Genomic DNA, 19,513 nt, shown 5'->3' on the forward strand with positions numbered 1-19,513 from the left:
GGAGAGTGGGAGTGGGGGAGGGACTACAGACCACAAGAAGATGACACACTGAGAAGAATTATAATAAAGTCCTGCTTGTGACTCCAACGTGTCATGCATTAAAAAGAAATAACCTGATGGTCTTCATCAAGAAGTAAAGTCAAAAAAATGTAAAGAAAATAATAGCTACTTCCTGGCTCATATTTCACGAGGTGATGTGTTTAAGGTTAGCTTTGAGCACAACATCTCTTCTTCCCTTTCTTCCTTTAAACCTGTGTCATTTAATTCTGGGTTTACAGCCCTCCTTAGGTTTTTGTTTTCCCTGCTATTTGGGAGGCACTTTCCCCAAACTGCTTAATGAGTAGTAATTAAGGTGCATCTCTTTGATGAGTGCGTTTTGAACTTGAGTGCTTTGAAGATTCTGTAATTCTCTGCTGATTGCAGAATATGGCATGGTTATTTCCCTTCCACTCATTGTCACTGATCGTCACTGATGCGCCTTCCTCCCTGGTGTCAGCTCTTCCCATTTCAAGCCAGTACGCATTCCTTTCTACTCTGGGCCATAGACTGTTCCCCCATCTCTTGAGCTTGAAATCTGTGTCATCCTTTCTGGCACTTACTAGATAACTCCAGGGTGAGGGTAGTTTTCCCTCTAATGGAGCCACTTCACTGTTAGCATTCATGCCACATAGTAAAACACAGCCACGCTTTGGTTGTCAAATAATCTGTTGGGAAAATCCATCATCAGTATTTTGAGAAAACACATAATACTTAACCATTCCATGGATTCCTTGTGAAGTTTCCAGTTTTCATAGAAGGTGTGAGATTTGTGCTTGGAGCCAAGGTGAGTAGAGAAGGCAGTGTATTGAGTGGATTGTCCCTAAATAATAGTAAAACAAACACCTAGTCAAGAGCCCTAGAAGTAAAAATGGAGAAGGCTTTTGTCTTCTGAGTCTAACTGATACCGGTGTTGACAGGCGGCAGACTGCTGTTAGGTTAAGAAGGAGTCCCGGGTCCTGCCAGCCTTAGCATGCTATGATGGCTTAATGGCGGCGAATCCTGCAGTGATGGGCAAATGGCTGCATCCCCTCTATGTGCCTGCCATCCCTGAGTCTAGCCGTCATTTACAGACGAGGAGACTGAGACCTACGGAAATGAACACAGGGATTACAGTTTGTGGCTGAACTTCTGGTGCAAAATTTTAACTTTCTGATGTTTCTAGTGTGTTTCTCACTGATCAAGAAAGATAGAGATGTATATGGGTTAGATGCTTTTTAGTTCTATGTAAAGGAAATTTAATGACATAAAAATAGATCTGTGTTACGCACAGATCGGAAGATACCGGAATGATATTTGCTGGTTATTATTAAGTCCATTTGATGATTTAGTTCTCTAAAACTTGATGATCACATTTCAATGTACAGACACAGAGTTTAGTCTTTACAAAGGAGGGAAGCGATCCAGGCTGTGCTGACCTTGGGAGTTACTTGACTGAACATTTTGAAAGTTAATGATGCATGTTAATGAAGTGTGAGAAACACAGTATGTCCCTTGCAGGAATGATGCCGTAAGTTCCCTGGAGGCAGTAGTTATAATTTATTCAGTTAGTTTTTGATTCATATGATATAATTTAGAGTGCCAGTCATGGGCTTTTACATTTTGAAAAGTCAGGCATATTAAGTTACAGTTTACACATACCAACGGTATACACTTTTGACAAATATCCACAACCATGTGACTACTGCCATGCTCAAGACATAGAACTTTATTTTTATATCACCCTAAAAATGTTCCCTTGTGTCCCTTGCCGGGATACCCCTATGAAATAATTTTGCCATTCACAAACATACGTGAGTCATACATATCCTTTTGAGTCTAGCGTACTTCTCTTACGGTAATGCTGTTGTTGAATGGGTAGTCGGTTCCTTTTTATTGCTGAGAGTATTCCACTCAGTAAAATGTTCCATGATTTCTTGATCCACTTACCAGTTGATGGACGTTTGGCTTGTAGCTCGGGACTATTATGAATAAAGCTACCATAAATATTCATACACAGATCTTAGAATACTTGTTTTGGTTTTAGGTAAATACCTAGGAGTAGGATTGTGTAGTTGTGTGGTGTGCATTCAACTTCATTTTAAAAATGGCAATATGTTTTCCAAAATGGATATTGCATTTTAAATTCTGTTAGTCACGTGTGAGAGTTCTTGTTGTTTCTCATCTTGCCCAGCAGTTGGTATAGTCAATCTTAATTTTACTTTCATTTAAAATCTCACTGTGATTGGAACTTGCACTTCCCTAGTGCCTAGTGATGTTGAACATCCTTTCAGGTTTGCATAGGATATCTGAATATCTCCTTTGGTGTAACGCCTATTCAAATTTTTGCCTGTTTCAAAGTGAGCTTACCTGTCTAACCAAGTTCTCAAGGTTCCTTGTATATCCAAGTCCTTTACAAAAAAATGTTTTTTTATAGACTATCACGCTTTTTTCTTTTTCTTGATAATATTTTCAGAAAAGCAAAGATTTTTTTATTAGCGCTTCTGTGTCTTTATTTTTGTGGTTATAAGATCAGTATAAGACTGTCCTAATAAACATTATTAAAATAATCTCTTTTCTGATCTACCCCTCTATGTTTAAACCTGCCAACAATCTTGTGAAAGACAAATTTGTAATATTGTGTCCAAAGGTAAAGTTTTTACCTTGAGAAATCTTTTTGTAAGTTTCTATTTCACAACTAAAATTTCTCTTCACGTTCAAAACACTACTTAGATTAAAGAAGGAGTTACTGCTTAAAAAAAATACCCCAGTTAACCTGTTTTGTTCTTCTTTTATTCTAGTGTTATCCAGGATAAATTCTGTGGGATTATAAATATCTCAGTGGAGGGCCTACATGATGTCATGACAGAAGACCCTGAAACAGGAACTTATAAGGAGTAAGTAGATCATATAATTGATCCTGTTTGGATTTGGAGAGTAATTAAATAAATGCTGCATGATTTTTGTTTACTATTACCATATAAATACAAGGTCCACACTTTGTAATTTTGTCTTGTACACCAAAAGTTTTTTTTATGATTATTTTGAATTTAAGATTTATTGTTTGATTTTTAGGGTCAGCTTTGTTATGTTGTGGTGATATTCTGAATGGGGCTTCTTTGATATAATCGTGGCTTTGTGATTTAACATTAGATTAAAAAGTATTTCAAGTGTATTTTAGCATATACGTTTCTTTTTTTAAAGATGTTTTGAGCATGTTTTTTGTTTCAACTTAAAAAGTGTACCTACCTATCTGAAGCTCTGAGGGAAATGGGATGAGTTGCTTTGTATTTTGGGGGTTGAAGCCTGTCTTACTGTATCTTTTAGGTGTTAGGGGGTCGTATGGTAATTCACTGATTCCAAGAATGATAGTTAAAATTATGTTCTTTGAGTAGATACTTAAGTCACGTTATCAGGAATACTGATAATCTCATCTTTATAGAACTATTAATTTGAACTTTCCTGTTTTGAAATTAATCATTGTGTGTGTTGATGGTTTGTAGAATTGCCAAACCTTTCCTTATTATTGCGGTTAATAAAGGGTATGTTTCATATAATGACATAACGATAAGCAAGGTTTCATGACATTCTAGACCACTTACCAAGCGGTCAACCAGCTAGGCAAGCAGTCAGCCTCTTGAATCACACCCCCAGCCCTTTTTTTGTTGTTGTTTTTTTATGTTTGAGAGAGAGTCTCCCCTGAGCTGGCCTGGGTCCTCCTGAGTAGCTGAGATTACAGGTGTAAGCTACCATCCCATTTACAGAAATGAATCAAAGGATTTCATGCTCCATGTGAATGAACACTTATTGGTTGATTATTAGCATGGAGGTGTTCGGTGACTTCTGCCCTGAATGTAGAGTACAGTAGTGGCTGTGTATAATCACATCTTTGTCCTTTCCGTTTTAAACTATTTATTGGTTACTCTTTGGTTAGCATTAATGTCATTATATTCACAGTACACACATTTTACCTTATTAGAAATCTATTAAGTCTCACTTGCCTTTTAATTAAAATGTGATTGCCTATCTTTAATATTTGGTAACAAAATGAGACTTGACTTTTACTTGGAGATTTTCCTGCAAGGGAGATTTTTAGCTTCGGACTCTTTAATCAATGTATTTGGGGGTAGTTAGGATCCAGCTCAGTGGTTGACAGCTTGCATACCCTGCTCAAGGCCCTGGGTTTGATCTCCAGCTCTGCCCCCGCCACAAAAAAAAAAAATTTTTTTTTTCATTATTATTTCCCTTTCTGAAACCCAAGTGAGTATAAACTACAGAATTGAAAAACAAAACAAAAAACTTGTTCTTTGAGTACTTTTTGGTCACTGTAAGAAAGAAGGGTTATATACATACCTATATATGTATATGTATAAACACACTACAAAATATACCCTGCACTGATGTGATTATCTTTTAACAAGGGAGGGCAGAACAAGGAAATTTTACTGTATAAGTACCTAACAGATTTTGCAGGGCAATGAAGAATCTGTGCAAATTGTAATGTGCTTTTATGGAGACCTGTGTTTATTGCAGTAAGACTTCAAGTCTGCGGCTGGTACAGAGGAGCCTGTTTTATTATCCAGTTCTGAAATACAAGCGGATCTAGACCTTTTCAGTACATTTCACTTTATTAGATAATCATTTGTGTTGATACGGGAATGCTGTATTTTCTTACTTTGCGCTAGAGCCCATTGGACAGCTACCTCCTTGTGGTATTGCTGCATTGTATGTCAAGGTAGATAAAAGCACTGTAGCTCTGAGATGTAGGCCATGTAGGGGTTAAGGTCTCTCTGATTTTCAGGACTTCTGATTTTCGGCCTAGGGTTCTTACGTGTTTGATTGCTGGGTCAGAAGCAGTTGCTCCCAAAACTGTTTTTTTTAATGGTGGGGAACTGGAGCGAAGGACACCCAAGTCTACTTAAAGAGTGAGCCTGATCTTGTTCCTCATATCAACACCTGTCCTTAATCCTAAATTAAAAGTTACTTAAATAGCTGAGTCAGGAATTGTCTTTCATCTATATTTGTTATGAAACATAAAGAAACCAAACTTTCTTTGCCATGGCTTATTAATTAGGAACCTCTGACTCTGATAGATTACTGAATTCTCCTGTTCTAAAGTAGGAGACAGTGGAGTTTGTTCCATCAGTGTTGATTCACTAGGCAGTATTCATTTCTTGCCTCGTTATAACCAGTGTTGACTGGATAGAAAGCTGTGTCTCTGTTATTTCTGCTCATATGGAGAGCAGTGGTGCAGATAATCAGTGCTATCGGGGACAAGTTCTTCGTAACACAGTAATGTCATTTGGAGCACAGATTATTACATAATTGTGGTTTAGTCATGCTACCGTTTGGATTATTCCATATGTAGTTCCAGGCATGGGAAGATTAGGGAAAAAGAAGTATTTTAAATTATTTGTAACATGATCCTTTCTAGAAAGATACAAATTATACACCTTGTTTTGTCAGTGATGTTTGGTTCAAAAGTTGCTGATAAATAAATTTCTTTTAGTTTACTATCTTAAATTACCAAGTAAGGTGCTCTAGAGTTTTGTTTCTTTGGGTTTTTTGGGTGTATTCCTCTTCAAAATGAGATGTCCTTTTATAATTAAGGAAGCTTTTTAAAACTATAAATCTAATGTATTTAGTCTATTCCTCACCTCTTAGTATAGAAGCATTCATATTTTCAGTGATGTTCAGGGCTTGTTTTTAGTACATTGTAGATACTTTTTATTTATTTAAAACATGGTTTTTTTTTTTAAATTGTAGTTGTATGTTGATGTCCCATCTTGAGTTACCAAAGGTAACAGATGATGAAGAACCACCCACAGAGCAAGATAAGAGGAAAAAGATGGTAAGTTGCAAAAGTAGCTTCTGAAGATTAAGAAAAACATGCACTGTCATTATTTTCTGTAGGTTTGAAAGTATTCAGTGATCTGTTTGTCTGTCCACCTCTATATCTATCCGTGCATCCTTTGTTGCAGAATTAATGTAAGGCATTTGGATTTTGAGCTTTGGAGTATACTCTGAAACAGGTAAGTTGTTTCCTTCCTAATATAGGAAGTTGATCTGAAATAACTGTCAGTTGTCTTAGCAGAGCAGAAGTTTTACTACCCTTTTTTTTTTTTTTTGGTGGTACTGGGGTTTTAGCTCAGAGTTTCTTACTGCTTGAGCCACTTAAGAAATACTGCTTATTTCTCTTCTCATTATTAAAAAAGAATACGACCCTGAAACTTCATTTAAGTTAAAATGCTTATTCTACTGTTTTGTGGGGATACACTGAAATTGCTTTCATTCCCTACTGCTTTATGGATCTCTTTGATGTCCTTTTCTGATCTTCATTAAGGCCATGATAAAACATGTCCTTAAGTTAATGGTTAGCTTGTTTTGAAAACCATTAATTCTCACTAGATCAAGCTAGTAAGAAAAAAAGAATAGGAAACATCTAAAATATCTGACCTTTCAAAATTATTTATAACCTGTAATTTTGCAGCACTTATTTTGACCGTGAATGCCAAATAGACACAGACTTTCTTCTCTTTTCTTTTGGAATCCTGTCTAGTCTCCTTGCTTTTGCACTTACTGCCTTCATTGTGCCTTCCTTCCTCATTTACAAAATGAAAACCGCAGTAGCATCTGCCTCGTAGACAGAGTACAGAAATGAATCTACAAAATGGTTTTGGAATAGTACTAGACACCTAGTAATTACTGTATGCTTTCATCATTTTTGTCTGGACAGTACATTCCGTTACTTGAATTATCTCGTGTTGACCCTCAGCATCTGGCTAATACTGCCCTGCTCTGATAGTCTTCTTCTGAACTAGATTTAATTCATTTCACATTATTTTTATGCCAGATATCATGTCCTAGCAACTAGCGTGGAGGAAAAGACTGTAGCAAATTAAACTGCCCAAATCTGATTTTCATGCTGCATATGATCTTCAGTATAGTAGATTGTTTTTCATCCTAGCTTTATTTTCAAGATGAGTGATATATCGTTGCAAAGACCAGTGTAAGAATAGTTTTATAAAAAGTTCCTGATGCAGTTTTGTGAGCCTAAATTTTATTTGAGAGCTGGTTATTTTATCCATACTGTTGTAGTATTGAATTGTAGAGCACCCATTATCATTTGAAATCATGCATTATAGTAGCTATTTGAAGTACATTGATCTTGTCAACTCTACTAAGATTTCTAGTGCCTTATTCTTAAGGACATGTTAAACATACCGCAGCAGTTTGTGAGGAAAGCTGAGTGCCTTAACCTTGAATAAATCTAATTATGAATATAGTGCTAATTTTCCAATGACCTTTAAACAAAAAAAAATTTATTTTCACTCATCTCTTCAGGGTAGTCAATATAAATCATATATTTTTTTGTTCAGTAGTCATATCATTCTTTTACTACAATGTCTTTAACATTAGATTCTTTTTTTATTTTTTCCAGAACTATATTGGCTATTTAGAAGGGAGGCAATTGCTGGTAGATGACGATGAACCACGGTTATTGATGATAACAGCAAAGATTTCTTTCTTACATTTTAAAAGGAAATTATTTACTAAGAAGAAAAACTGTAGCCATAGCTGCTTAATTCCAAGGTTAAATAAAGTGCCTGTTGTAATGAAGCTTACAGTCTAGTGTTTTGTTAGGCAATAAAGAAACATATATAGCCAAAACCAGTATCAAATAGTGTTAGGTTTATGAAGATTTAGATTTAAGTAGTAAACACTACTGTGCTTTTCTAACATGATTATAAAATTTGGAAGTTTTATGTGTTTCTTTTCCCTAGAATCATCTTTTACTGCCTAGTTTTGTTGTTTGTTTGTTTGTTTTGAGTACTTGGGTTTGAATTCAGGGCCTTGAGTCTGCTAGGCAAGTACTCTACCACTTGAGCCATGCCCTTATCCTTTTGTTTTTGCAATAGGGTCCCCTTAACTTTGCCTGCACAGGGCTCTAACCAGTGAGCCTCATGCTTACATCTCCCGAGTAGCTGGGATTATAAGTGTGTGCCACCACACATACCTTTAAAAAAAAAAAAAACCCTGCATTTTAATGAATCAACTAAATTGTGTAGTTGGGGTTTTGCCCCCATCTTAATTTATTGACATTAACTTTGCCTTTTTTTTTTATTAGACATACTTTTCTTTTTTCTTGCATCTTTGTTGAATGTCAGATGACTGTGCCTATGTGGACTTATTTCTGGATCTTATGTTCTTTTCCCTCGTTCTGTGTCTGTTTTTGTGCCAGTACCATGCTGCTTTAGTTACTATGACTTTGTATTTTAATTTGAAGTCCGGTTTTCTGATCTGTCCAACATTGCTCTTTTTACTCAGGACTGTTTTGGCTACTTGGAGTCTTTTGTGCTTCCGCGTGAACTTTAGGATTGATTTTTCTATTTCTGCGAAAAATGACATTGGAATTTTAAGGGGATTGCATTGATGTGTATGTAGATCACTTTGACTGACTCGTGAGCATGAGAGATCTTTCCATCTTCTAGTGTCTTCTTCACTTTCTTCAAGGTTTTATAGTTTTCATTGAAGAGGTCTTTCACCTCCTTTGTTAGGTTTATTCCTAGATATTTAATTCTGTTGAAGCATTTGTAAATGGGATTCTTTTCCTGCTTGCTTTCTCAACCTGTTTGTTGTCGGTATATAAAGAAAAGCTACTGATTTTTGTATATTGAATTTGTACCCTGCTAAATTTGTCAAAGGAGTTTATCAGATCTGGGAGGCTTGTTTCTGGTGGATTCTTTAGAGTCTTTTAGGGTCCTATCATCTGCGAATAGGGATAATTTCACTTCTCTCTTTCCTATGTGTATCCCACCCTGTTGGTTTTGTTTGTTTGTTTTGTTTTCTCTTACCATATTCTTCTGGCTAAGAATGTGAGCACTGTATTGAATAAGAGCAGAGAGCGTGAATACACTTGTTTTGTCCTGATTACAGAGGAAATACTTTCAGTTTTTCCCCTGTAGTCGGTGTTTGCTACAGGCTTATCACATGCAGCTACTATTTTGTTGAGATACATTCCTTCTATTCATGTGTTCTTCAGGGCTTTTAGCATGAAGGGATGTTGAATTCTGTCACAGGCCTTTTCTGCCTTTGTTGAGATGATCACGTCACTTTTGTCCTTTATTCTGTTTGCGTGGGGTGTTACATTTAGCGATTTCTGTATGTTGAACCATCTTTGCATCCCTGAAATGAGACCAAATAGACCATGGTGTATGATCGTTTTAATGTGTTGTTGAATTCGTTGTGCACACACTTAATTGATATTTTTCATCTGTGTTCATCAAGGATATTTTTTTTCTTTTATTATTCATATGTGCATACAAGGCTTGGGTCATTTCTCCCCCCTGCCCCCACCCCCTCCCTTACCACCCACTCCGCCCCCTCCCGCTCCCCCACCCCCTCAATACCCAGCAGAAACTATTTTGCCCTTATCTCTAATTTTGTTGTAGAGAGAGTATAAGCAATAATAGGAAGGAACAAGGGTTTTTGCTGGTTGAGATAAGGATAGCTATACAGGGCATTGACTCACATTGATTTCCTGTGCATGGGTGTTACCTTCTAGGTTAATTCTTTTTGATCTAACCTTTTCTCTAGTACCTGTTCCCCTTCTCCTATTGGCCTCAGTTGCTTTTAAGGTATCTGCTTTAGTTTCTCTGCGTTAAGGGCAACAAATGCTAGCTAGTTTTTTAGGTGTCTTACCTATCCTCACCCCTTCCTTGTGTGCTCTCGCTTTTATCATGTGCTCATAGTCCAATCCCCTTGTTGTGTTTGCCCTTGATCTAATGTCCACATATGAGGGAGAACATACGATTTTTGGTCTTTTGGGCCAGGCTAACCTCACTCAGAATGATGTTCTCCAATTCCATCCATTTACCAGCGAATGATAACATTTCGTTCTTCTTCATGGCTGCATAGAATTCCACTGTGTATAGATACCACATTTTCTTAATCCATTCGTCAGTGGTGGGGCATCTTGGCTGTTTCCATAACTTGGCTATTGTGAATAGTGCCGCAATAAACATGGATGTGCAGGTGCCTCTGGAGTAACCTGTGTCACAATCTTTTGGGCATATCCCCAAGAGTGGTATTGCTGGATCAAATGGTAGATCGATGTCCAGCTTTTTAAGTAGCCCCCAAATTTTTTTCCAGAGTGGTTGTACTAGTTTACATTCCCACCAACAGTGTAAGAGGGTTCCTTTTTCCCCGCATCCTCGCCAACACCTGTTGTTGGTGGTGTTGCTGATGATGGCTATTCTAACAGGGGTGAGGTGGAATCTTGAGTGTGGTTTTAATTTGCATTTCCTTTATTGCTAGAGATGGTGAGCATTTTTTCATGTGTTTTGTGGCCATTTGAATTTCTTCTTTTGAGAAAGTTCTGTTTAGTTCACATGCCCATTTCTTTATTGGTTCATTAGTTTTGGGAGAATTTAGTTTTTTAAGTTCCCTGTATATTCTGGTTATCAGTCCTTTGTCTGATGTATAGTTGGCAAATATTTTCTCCCACTCTGTGGGTGTTCTGTTCAGTTTAGAGACCATTTCTTTTGATGAACAGAAGCTTTTTAGCTTTATGTGGTCCCATTTATCTATGCTATCTCTTAGTTGCTGTGCTGCTGGGGTTTCATTGAGAAAGTTCTTTCCTATACCTACTAACTCCAGAGTATTTCCTACTCTTTCCTGTATCAACTTAAGAGTTTGTGGTCTGATATTAAGATCCTTGATCCATTTTGAGATAATCTTGGTATAGGGTGATATACATGGATCTAGTTTCAGTTTTTTGCAGACTGCTAACCAGTTTTCCCAGCAGTTTTTGTTGAAGAGGCTGCTATTTCTCCATCGTATATTTTTAGCTCCTTTGTCAAAGATAAGTTGCTTATCGTTGTGTGGCTTCATATCTGGATCCTCTGTTCTGTTCCACTGGTCTTCATGTCTGTTTTTGTGCCAGTACCGTGCTGTTTTTATTGTTATTGCTTTGTAATATAGTTTGAAGTCAGGTATTGTGATACCTCCTGCATTGTTCTTTTGACTGAGTATTGCCTTGGCTATTCGTGGCCTCTTGTGTTTCCATATAAATTTAACAGTAGATTTTTCAATCTCTTTAATGAATGTCATTGGAATTTTGATGGGAATTGCATTACACATGTAGATTACTTTGGGGAGTATCGACATTTTTACTATGTTGATTCTACCAATCCATGAGCATGGGAGATCTCTCCACTTTCTATAGTCTTCCTCAATCTCTTTCTTCAGAAGTGTATAGTTTTCCTAGTAGAGGTCTTTCACATCTTTTGTTAGGTTTACACCTAGGTATTTGATTTTTTGTTTGAGGCTATTGTAAATGGAATTGTTTTCATACATTCTTTTTCCGTTTGCTCATTGTTAGTGTATAGAAATGCTAATGATTTTTCTATGTTGATTTTATATCCTGCTACCTTACTGTAGCTATCGATGATGTCTAGAAGCTTCTGAGTAGAGTTTTTTGGGTCTTTAAGGTATAGGATCATGTCGTCTGCAAATAGGGATATTTTGACAGTTTCTTTACCTATTTGTATTCCTTTTATTCCTTCTTCTTGCCTAATTGCTCTGGCTAGGAATTCCAGTACTATGTTGAATAGGAGTGGAGATAGTGGGCATCCTTGTCTGGTTCCTGATTTTAGAGGGAATGGTTTCAGTTTTTCTCCGTTAAGTATAATGCTGGCTGTAGGTTTGTCATATATAGCTTTTATAATGTTGAGGAACTTTCCTTCTATTCCTACTTTTCTTAGAGCTTTTATCATGAAGTGATGTTGGATCTTATCAAAGGCTTTTTCTGCATCTATTGAGATGATCAAGTGGTTTTTGTCTTTGCTTCTGTTAATGTGGTTTATTACGTTTATTGATTTTCGTATGTTGAACCACCCCTGCATCCCTGGGATGAAGCCTACTTGGTCGCGGTGAATAATCTTTTTGAGGTGTTGCTGAATTCGGTTTGCCATTATTTTGTTGAGGATTTTTGCATCAATGTTCATTAAGGAGATTGGCCTATAGTTCTCCTTTTTGGAGGTGTCTTTGCCTGGTTTTGGGATAAGTGTAATACTGGCTTCATAAAATGTGTTTGGCAGTTTTCCTTCCCTTTCTATTTTGTGGAACAGTTTAAGGAGGGTTGGTATCAGTTCTTCTTTAAAGGTCTGATAGAATTCAGCAGGGAATCCATCAGGTCCTGAACTTTTCTTTTTGGGGAGACTCTTTCATCAAGGATATTGATATGTAATTTTCCTTGTTTTTGTCATGTCCTTATCCTGTTTTAGTGTCAGGGTAATACTGGCTTCATAGCATGAGTTGGGTAGTGTTCCTTGCGTTTCTATTTTAGGGAATAGTGTGAGGAACATTGTTGTTAGCTCTTCCTTAAAGGTCTGGTACAATTCAGCAGTGAATCCACCCGATCCCGGGCTTTTCTTTGTTTGGAGACTTTATTACTGTGTCATTTTATTACTTGTTATACAATCTCTTTAGATGGTTTACGAATTCTGGATTCAGTTTTAGTAGTCATATTCATCTGAAAATTTATTAGTATCTTCTCGATTTTCCATTCTATTAGAATGTGTGTGTTTTGTAAAGTATTCTCTAATGATCTTTGGAGTTTCTTCCACACCTTCCTTGCTTTTAAAGTTTCAGGACACTGGTTCTAATTCCCAGCAAAGTAAACTATGTGGTATCTCTTGTAGAGAGGTTGGTTGTCTGCTTCTGGGCTGCTTTCATTATAGAAGCTTCCATTCTTTGTTTACTGGGGAGCTTCTGCTGGCTGCAGGGAGCTCTATAGCCTGTGGGCTTGGCAGGTTCCCTCCTGCTCCTCAAGCCCCCCCCCAGTCTGTATCCCCCAGTCTGGCAGCAAGCATCCAAGCGTAGGGGTTATCCCCGAATGTGTCAGAGAGTGGAAAGAGCAAACAGAGCACTGAGTTCTGTACTGGCTATGGAAGAACTAAGGGATCTAGTCACTCTGCCTGCTGGCCTCAGTGCTGTCAGACCCTGCCCAGTATTTTACCTCCCTGTTGGGAAAAGGAAGCCGTGGAAATCACGTTTCACAATGCCTGGACGCCAGGTGCTCAGATTCACCTGGCAGCAAACACTGGGGGGAATGTAGTTCTTGGAGGCAGTTCTCAAGTGCTTTCAGACCCCACCCAACAGTTCACCTTGCTGTGTATGGGGAGTGAGGGGAATCTGTGGATATCAGGTGATTTGGAGGGTCTGGGCTCGGAGGCCCTCTGGCCCACCCTGACAACCAACACACAAGGCTAGGAGGCAGAACTTGGAAGCCAAATCTGTTACGTGTCATTGTTTCCTTTTTTTTTTGGTCAGAAATGTGATTTTGGGAACTTTTTTTTTTTTTTTTTAAGTAAGCCATTGTAGCTGTGTATTTCCAGGCAGAGTGTTTTTATTTATTTATATTGCAGTAGTAGGGGTTTGAACTCATACTCTAGGCAGGTGTCTGACTACTTGAGCATGCTTCCAATCCATTTTGCTTTAGATATTTTTCAGATAGGGCCTTGCACCTTGGGTTGGCCTCAAACTGCAATCCTCCTATCTCTGCTTCCCAAGTAGCTAGGATTATACATGTGAGCTACTGTGTCCAGCCCCTAAAGGCAGAAATCATGATAGAAAAATATCCTTTTGTGACACTGAGGATTGAATTCAGGGCCTCCTGCTTGCCAAGCACATCTCTACCACTTGACCCATGCCCTCAGGCTTATTTGGGGAATTTTTAATAAACAATTTCCATAATCATTTGTATTTGCTATGGGTTTGTTGAATCAGCTTTTTGGTTTTGGTAGATACATACCAGACTATATCATAATGTGTTTTAGGAGATGAACTATTTTCCCATTATCTGTCTCATGAGGTATATTCAAGTTGAAATACTGGTGTAATATTACAAACCAGTGAAAATAAAATATTGGGTGCATTATCATTTGAATGTGCTATCGCTTTGAAGTTACTGTTCACTTATGAGCTCTCCTGCTGGACTTTCAGTCATTTATAATGCATTCTTTAACTGTTGAGAAGCTCAAATATTCGTATCGCTAACAGTTTTAAATTTTAACTTAATCTTGTATATGGTCAACAGAATCTGCAGTCTCACTGAGCTTGGTTTTTAATGCAAGCACGTATGTGTAGGCCATGGCACCGGCAAACTTGGTGTCACAGACCAGTACTGGCTGTAGCATATCTAAGCACACTGGTGGTATGGTAGGTTAAGTTGAATTTTATTCAGTACATTCATAATCAGAGCGCTGGCAGAGTAGCTCAAGTGGTAGCGCTCCTGCCTAGCAAGTGTAAGGCCCTGAGATCAAATCCCAGTACTGCCAAACAAAGCACAAAAACAAAATTTATAATCAGTTCCTAAGTCTCATGCCAAATTAAAAAAATCTTGGAGCATGCCTTGTATAATGTTTAGTTTGGGTATTGTTTCCTGTTGTACCCTTGCCATATACAGCTCTAGGGAGATGGAGACAGGATGATCTTGAGTTCAAGGCCAGTCTGGAGGCTACATAGGAAGTTCAAGGTCAACCTGAAGTCCATAGCAAGACCCTGTCTCACAGAAATCCAAGGGAGAGGATGTAGCTCAGTGCTAAAGTACTTGCATACCATATGCCAGGGCCCAAGTTCAATCTCTAGCACTGCAAAAACCAGAGTAACTCAAAACCAGTGTCAAACTTACCCCCAATCTCAGAAAATACTGCCACAGTGGACAATTCAGTCTTAAAAATTGCAGAGTTGTGGGTGACATTAAAACAGCTCAAGAAGGTAGGAAATAATGAATTGAAATAATCCAACTGAGATGCAATAAAGACACAAATTGATAACCAGACATCCTCCTGAGATAGCAGTTCTTCCTGTGGTAGAGCTGAAACGTTAATCAAAAAATAGCTTGAGTTCTCAGAGGTTAAGAGCCTTCACAGCAGGTTACTTAATAGTATTAAAAAGATAGTGGAAAAGAAAATTCTATTGAAAATGCCTAGGGAACTAAGGAAAGTAATGGTCTCTGGGTTTTTGTTGAGAACTTCAAATTAGTTGCCGGCTGACATCAGTGTCGTCAGTTTGCATTGCAGAGCAGGCAGCCTCACCCTTGCCACTTATTTACTTGAATTCTTACTAATAAACACCTTAATCACAGAATTCAGCAACTCTGCCGGTGTTCACTTAGAAACTTTGGTAGTGTGGTATTGGCTGAATGTAAATAAAACCTTTAGGTCGATAGATGAAAAATCTGGCTCCACTTGGGTAACATGCTCAAGAACGTGAGACCACCTTCACAATGGCTTTTCCTCTTTTCGTTACTGCTTTTCTCTTTGGCTTAGTTTTCTCAGTAAATTCTCAGTAATGCTAATTGACTTTTTTTATTTTTTTGCTTTTTCTTTTTTTTTTTAATTATTCATTTATTCACATGTGCATACATTGTTCGGGTCATTTCTCCCTCCTGCCCACACCCCCCTTCCCTTTCAGGCAGAACCTGTTCCGTGCTTTTCTCCAGTTCCGTTGAAGAGTAGAAATAGCAATAATAAGAAAGACAGAGCATGTTTGCTAGTTGAGATAAGGACAGCTATGCAGAGAGATTCCTAGCATTGCTTCATGTACAAAATTCTCAATAATGCTGATTGTGACTTTTTAAACAAGGTATTTATGTTCCTGTGGAGGAAAAATTAAGTATCCTGTTTTGTACTGGCGGTTGAACTCAGGGCTTCCTGGTGACTAGACAGGTGCTCTACCACTTGAGCCGTGCCCCCACCCCATTTTGCTTTGTTGCCTTTGGGATAGGTTCTTATGTTTTTGTCTGGGATGATAGGTACACAACACCGCACCCAGCTATTGGTTGAGATGAGGTCTCACTAACTTTTTGTCCCAGCTGGCCCTAAACTGCCATCCTCCCTATCGTGAGGTTCCGTGCCGCACGATAAAAAAATTTGATGCTTTTCAAAAAATTGTTCTACATATGTAAGTTGCCATTCTGAAGACATTTAATAAAAATCAATAAATCATACAAGTAACCCATAGTAATTTAAAAAACACAAATAAATGATTTTGTAACATGAAATACCCTTTTGCCAAGGGAACTTTTACTAATATGGTACATATCCTTCCCAGTGTTTGATTTGCATATATATGATCTGGATGTATATCCAGAATTAGAAATACCATACATACCTTCTGTTCTCTTGCTCGATAGTTCTGAAATGTAGTAAATCTCTGAGCATATTTCCATGATCATCACTTTAGATTCACATTATTTCCTTAATTGGCTGCGTGTGATGACATTCCATTGAATGGATAGCCATCAGCCCTCTTTGTTGTTTGTTTGGGAGTACTGGGGTTTGAACTGAGGGCCTGGCACTTGCTAGGCGGTCACTCTACCACTTGAATCACTCCGCCAGCCCTTTTTCCTTGAGTTATGTTTTAGAAGGGGTCTAGCACTTTTTGTCCAGGCTTACCTAGACTGCAAGCCTCCCAATCTCTGCCACTCAGTAGCCAGGACTTGAGGTGCAAGTCACCGCAATCAGTTCCTTATGCCTTCCTTGAGCAGCAGTTCTTTTTTTTTTTTTGATGGCTTACAGAAATTTATTAAAATTGTTGACATTTAATGTTCTATCCCAGAGCGCCCATCCAACTCAAAGGGTAAGCTGCATGCTTGTTTGCAGCAGTTCCTAAAGTGTTGTTCAGAGACAACTGAGGGTTCCCACAACCCCTTCAAGACTATTAAATCAGGGCTGAATGCAGCTCAGAGGTAGAGCCCTTGTCTGTATGTGTGAGGCCTTGGATTTGATCACCAGCACCACAAAATAAATAAACCATACTCTTGAAATATGAAATAATGCCAAGATGATTTATTACTTTCATTGTGTGAGCATTTTGTACTGGTGGTGCAAATGCACTGTTGGGTGTCCAATGCTGGGTGTGGCTGCTGGCCCTTTAGAGTCATAATGGCGGTGACAGCACCTAGACTAGTAATCATCGTATTCTTCTTTGCCATACACTCGGGTTTTTTTTTTTTTAAAGCCAGTTTCATTTCACAATGTCCTTGATGAAATAGTGCAAATTGTTAGTTTTATTAATTCTCTACTTTTGAATACACACCTTTTAAATATTTTCTTGTCTCTGTGACAGTGGTTGTCTTGGGGAAAGTACTTTCATGGCTGAGTGGGGAGCTGAATTAACTGCCCTTTTCATGTAACTTCATTCAAATATGAAAGAAAGGCTGATTAAATTAATAAACATGACTATGTAGACATGGGTATTTGGCATTCTTTTTTTTCTTTTCTTTCTTTCTTTCTTTTTTTTTTTTTTTTAAACAAGCCCTGTTACTTTATGGAGAACAGTAATATCTGTTGCTAGTGTTAAAATTTGACCCTTCAAGTACAAATTAGAATTTTGGAAAAGTTCTGTCTTGTATCCCCATGAGTATTTTTCACATACAGTCAGCAGTGGTATTATGATTGTGATGTTTTGATAATGAAATGTCCCAGCATTTGGAAGAACTATGTAAATCAATGAACCCATATTTTCTGAGTGACCAGTATTGAATTCATGTTTTTTAAAAAAAAAAGTCATTCAAGGGTAAAAGATTTATTCAAAGGGTAAGATAGACTGACTGATGGATTTTAATGTAACAGAGAGAATGGAAATTTCATGATATGGTTTCAGATTCTTGTAACTGACCTTTAAGAAAATACTCCTTGTGAGTTGCAGAGCAGTTTCCAAGAAGAACATCCCAGCATGACTTACAAGTGCATTTAAAACATATAAGACAACGGTTTGAATGCTGAAATAGATTTGAGAATCCAGCTGTCTTATATGGATTCAAACATTACAGAGATCCTGGCGCAGGTGGCTCACACCAGTAATACTAGCTACTCAGGAGGCAGAGATCAGGTGGGTCAAGGTTCAAAGCCAGCCCAGGCAAACAGTTCATGAGACCCTATCTCCAAAAAAAACCCATCACAAAAAAGGGGCAGTGGAGCGGCTCAAGGTATAGGCCCTGAGTTCAAGCTTCAGTAATGCCAAAAAAAAAAAAAAAAAGAAAAGAAATCCATTACACACATTTGTAAAGCTGTAAAAACATTGCCGCTGTTCTCACCGCAGAGATAGTTTTGACTTATTTTTTTTCTGCAGAAATGCATTATTTTGATATGTAATGGTTTTACTGATAAAGTTTTCTGATTTCTAATCCAGTATATAGTGATAGATTTAACCCATATGAACAAATGTTTGCTGAAGTCACCAATAACTTTGAAGTGATATTTTTAAGGGTATTGAAGCTAAAATGTTTGAAAACTTCTGCTTGAGAACTTGTGCTATTAAGAGACATTGAGATTGTTCCCATTTGGAGGTTATAAGCAGCGTTGCAGTAAATATCATTGTGCATCTGTCTTTGTCCACTTCTAGTGTTTTGTCTGTAGGGAAAGTTCTTAGAAGTAGATACGATGGGCCGAAGAATATGGTTTTTTTCAATAGTGATAGATACCACCAAATTGCTTATTTATGTGCCTAGCAGTGTTAACATGCATTATTCCACATTCTGGTGAATAGGGTAAATAGAAAGTCGTATCTTATTCAGTGTACTTTCTTTTAATCATGAAGGAGGCTATAAGGCTTTTAGATGTTTGTAAGTTACCTGTGTTCCTTTGTTTGATAAATGGCTTGTTCATACCTCCCTCTCCCCATTTTTTTATTGGAAATTGTTGTTTGTTTGTTTGTGTTTTTAGTAAGAATTCTGTGGTAGATTTTATTTTCTAAGAATGGGCATAATAATCTCATCTATTCCCCATGATCTCAAAGTGTGACTTTGACACCCCTCCTCATTGACAAGTTCGGTCTAGTGTTCCTTTCCCTTGGTATTAGTCAGGCTTGCGAATACTTCATGACTTTCAAGTCTACATCGTGAGATAGAGTTTCCACTTGGCTCTCCAGGAACACCCGTTTTTTAGAAACCAGCCACCATACTGTAAGGACGCCCATGCATCCTCAAGGAGAAGTGGATCCTACTTTCCCCATTGAGGCTTCATGTCATAGCCAGCATTAGATGCTAGACACATGAGGTAATGACCCGTGGGATGGTTCCAGCCTCCAGAAGACTTGAATCACCTCCAGTTTTCAAGTCTTCCCAAGTGAAGCCCTAGCGGTCATGGAGCAGAGAGACAGTCCCATCTCACCCTGCCCTTAGGAAGTCCTGACCCATAGAATCCATGAGCATTAAGAAATGGTTATAATTTGAATGAGTGAATGAATAAAAAAGTATCAAACTAACCAGCCTGAGATTTAGAAGGCCACTAATTTTCAAGTGATGTGAGAAAGAGGGTGGAGTAGATTACTTTGCAGCAATGCGTCCACTTAGGGTGCTTTCATTTTTCACCTCTGTCATAGGAAAACAATGGATTTTCACCTTTGAATGATGAGGATGGTAAGGGAAGTCGGGAGGCCTCGTGGGGTTTCTGAGCTGAGTGATACTAACATGTTGTGCTATGCCCAA

General features: G+C 38.0%; 1 protein-coding gene across 1 annotated transcript in view; it reads left to right on the plus strand.

Moving 5' to 3' along the window:
* LOC141420311 (importin-11-like) overlaps positions 1-19,513 on the plus strand; it is a 46,895-nt gene that overhangs the window by 11,949 nt on the left and 15,433 nt on the right. The window contains exons 2-3 of the mRNA XM_074064583.1: positions 2,817-2,912; positions 5,782-5,866. Of these exons, the coding sequence (XP_073920684.1) occupies positions 2,817-2,912; positions 5,782-5,866 (181 nt within the window). The remainder of the gene's footprint in view (positions 1-2,816; positions 2,913-5,781; positions 5,867-19,513) is intronic.

The sequence above is a fragment of the Castor canadensis genome, unplaced genomic scaffold (assembly GCF_047511655.1).
Source record: "Castor canadensis unplaced genomic scaffold, mCasCan1.hap1v2 HAP1_SCAFFOLD_114, whole genome shotgun sequence".
Lineage (NCBI taxonomy): Eukaryota > Metazoa > Chordata > Mammalia > Rodentia > Castoridae > Castor > Castor canadensis.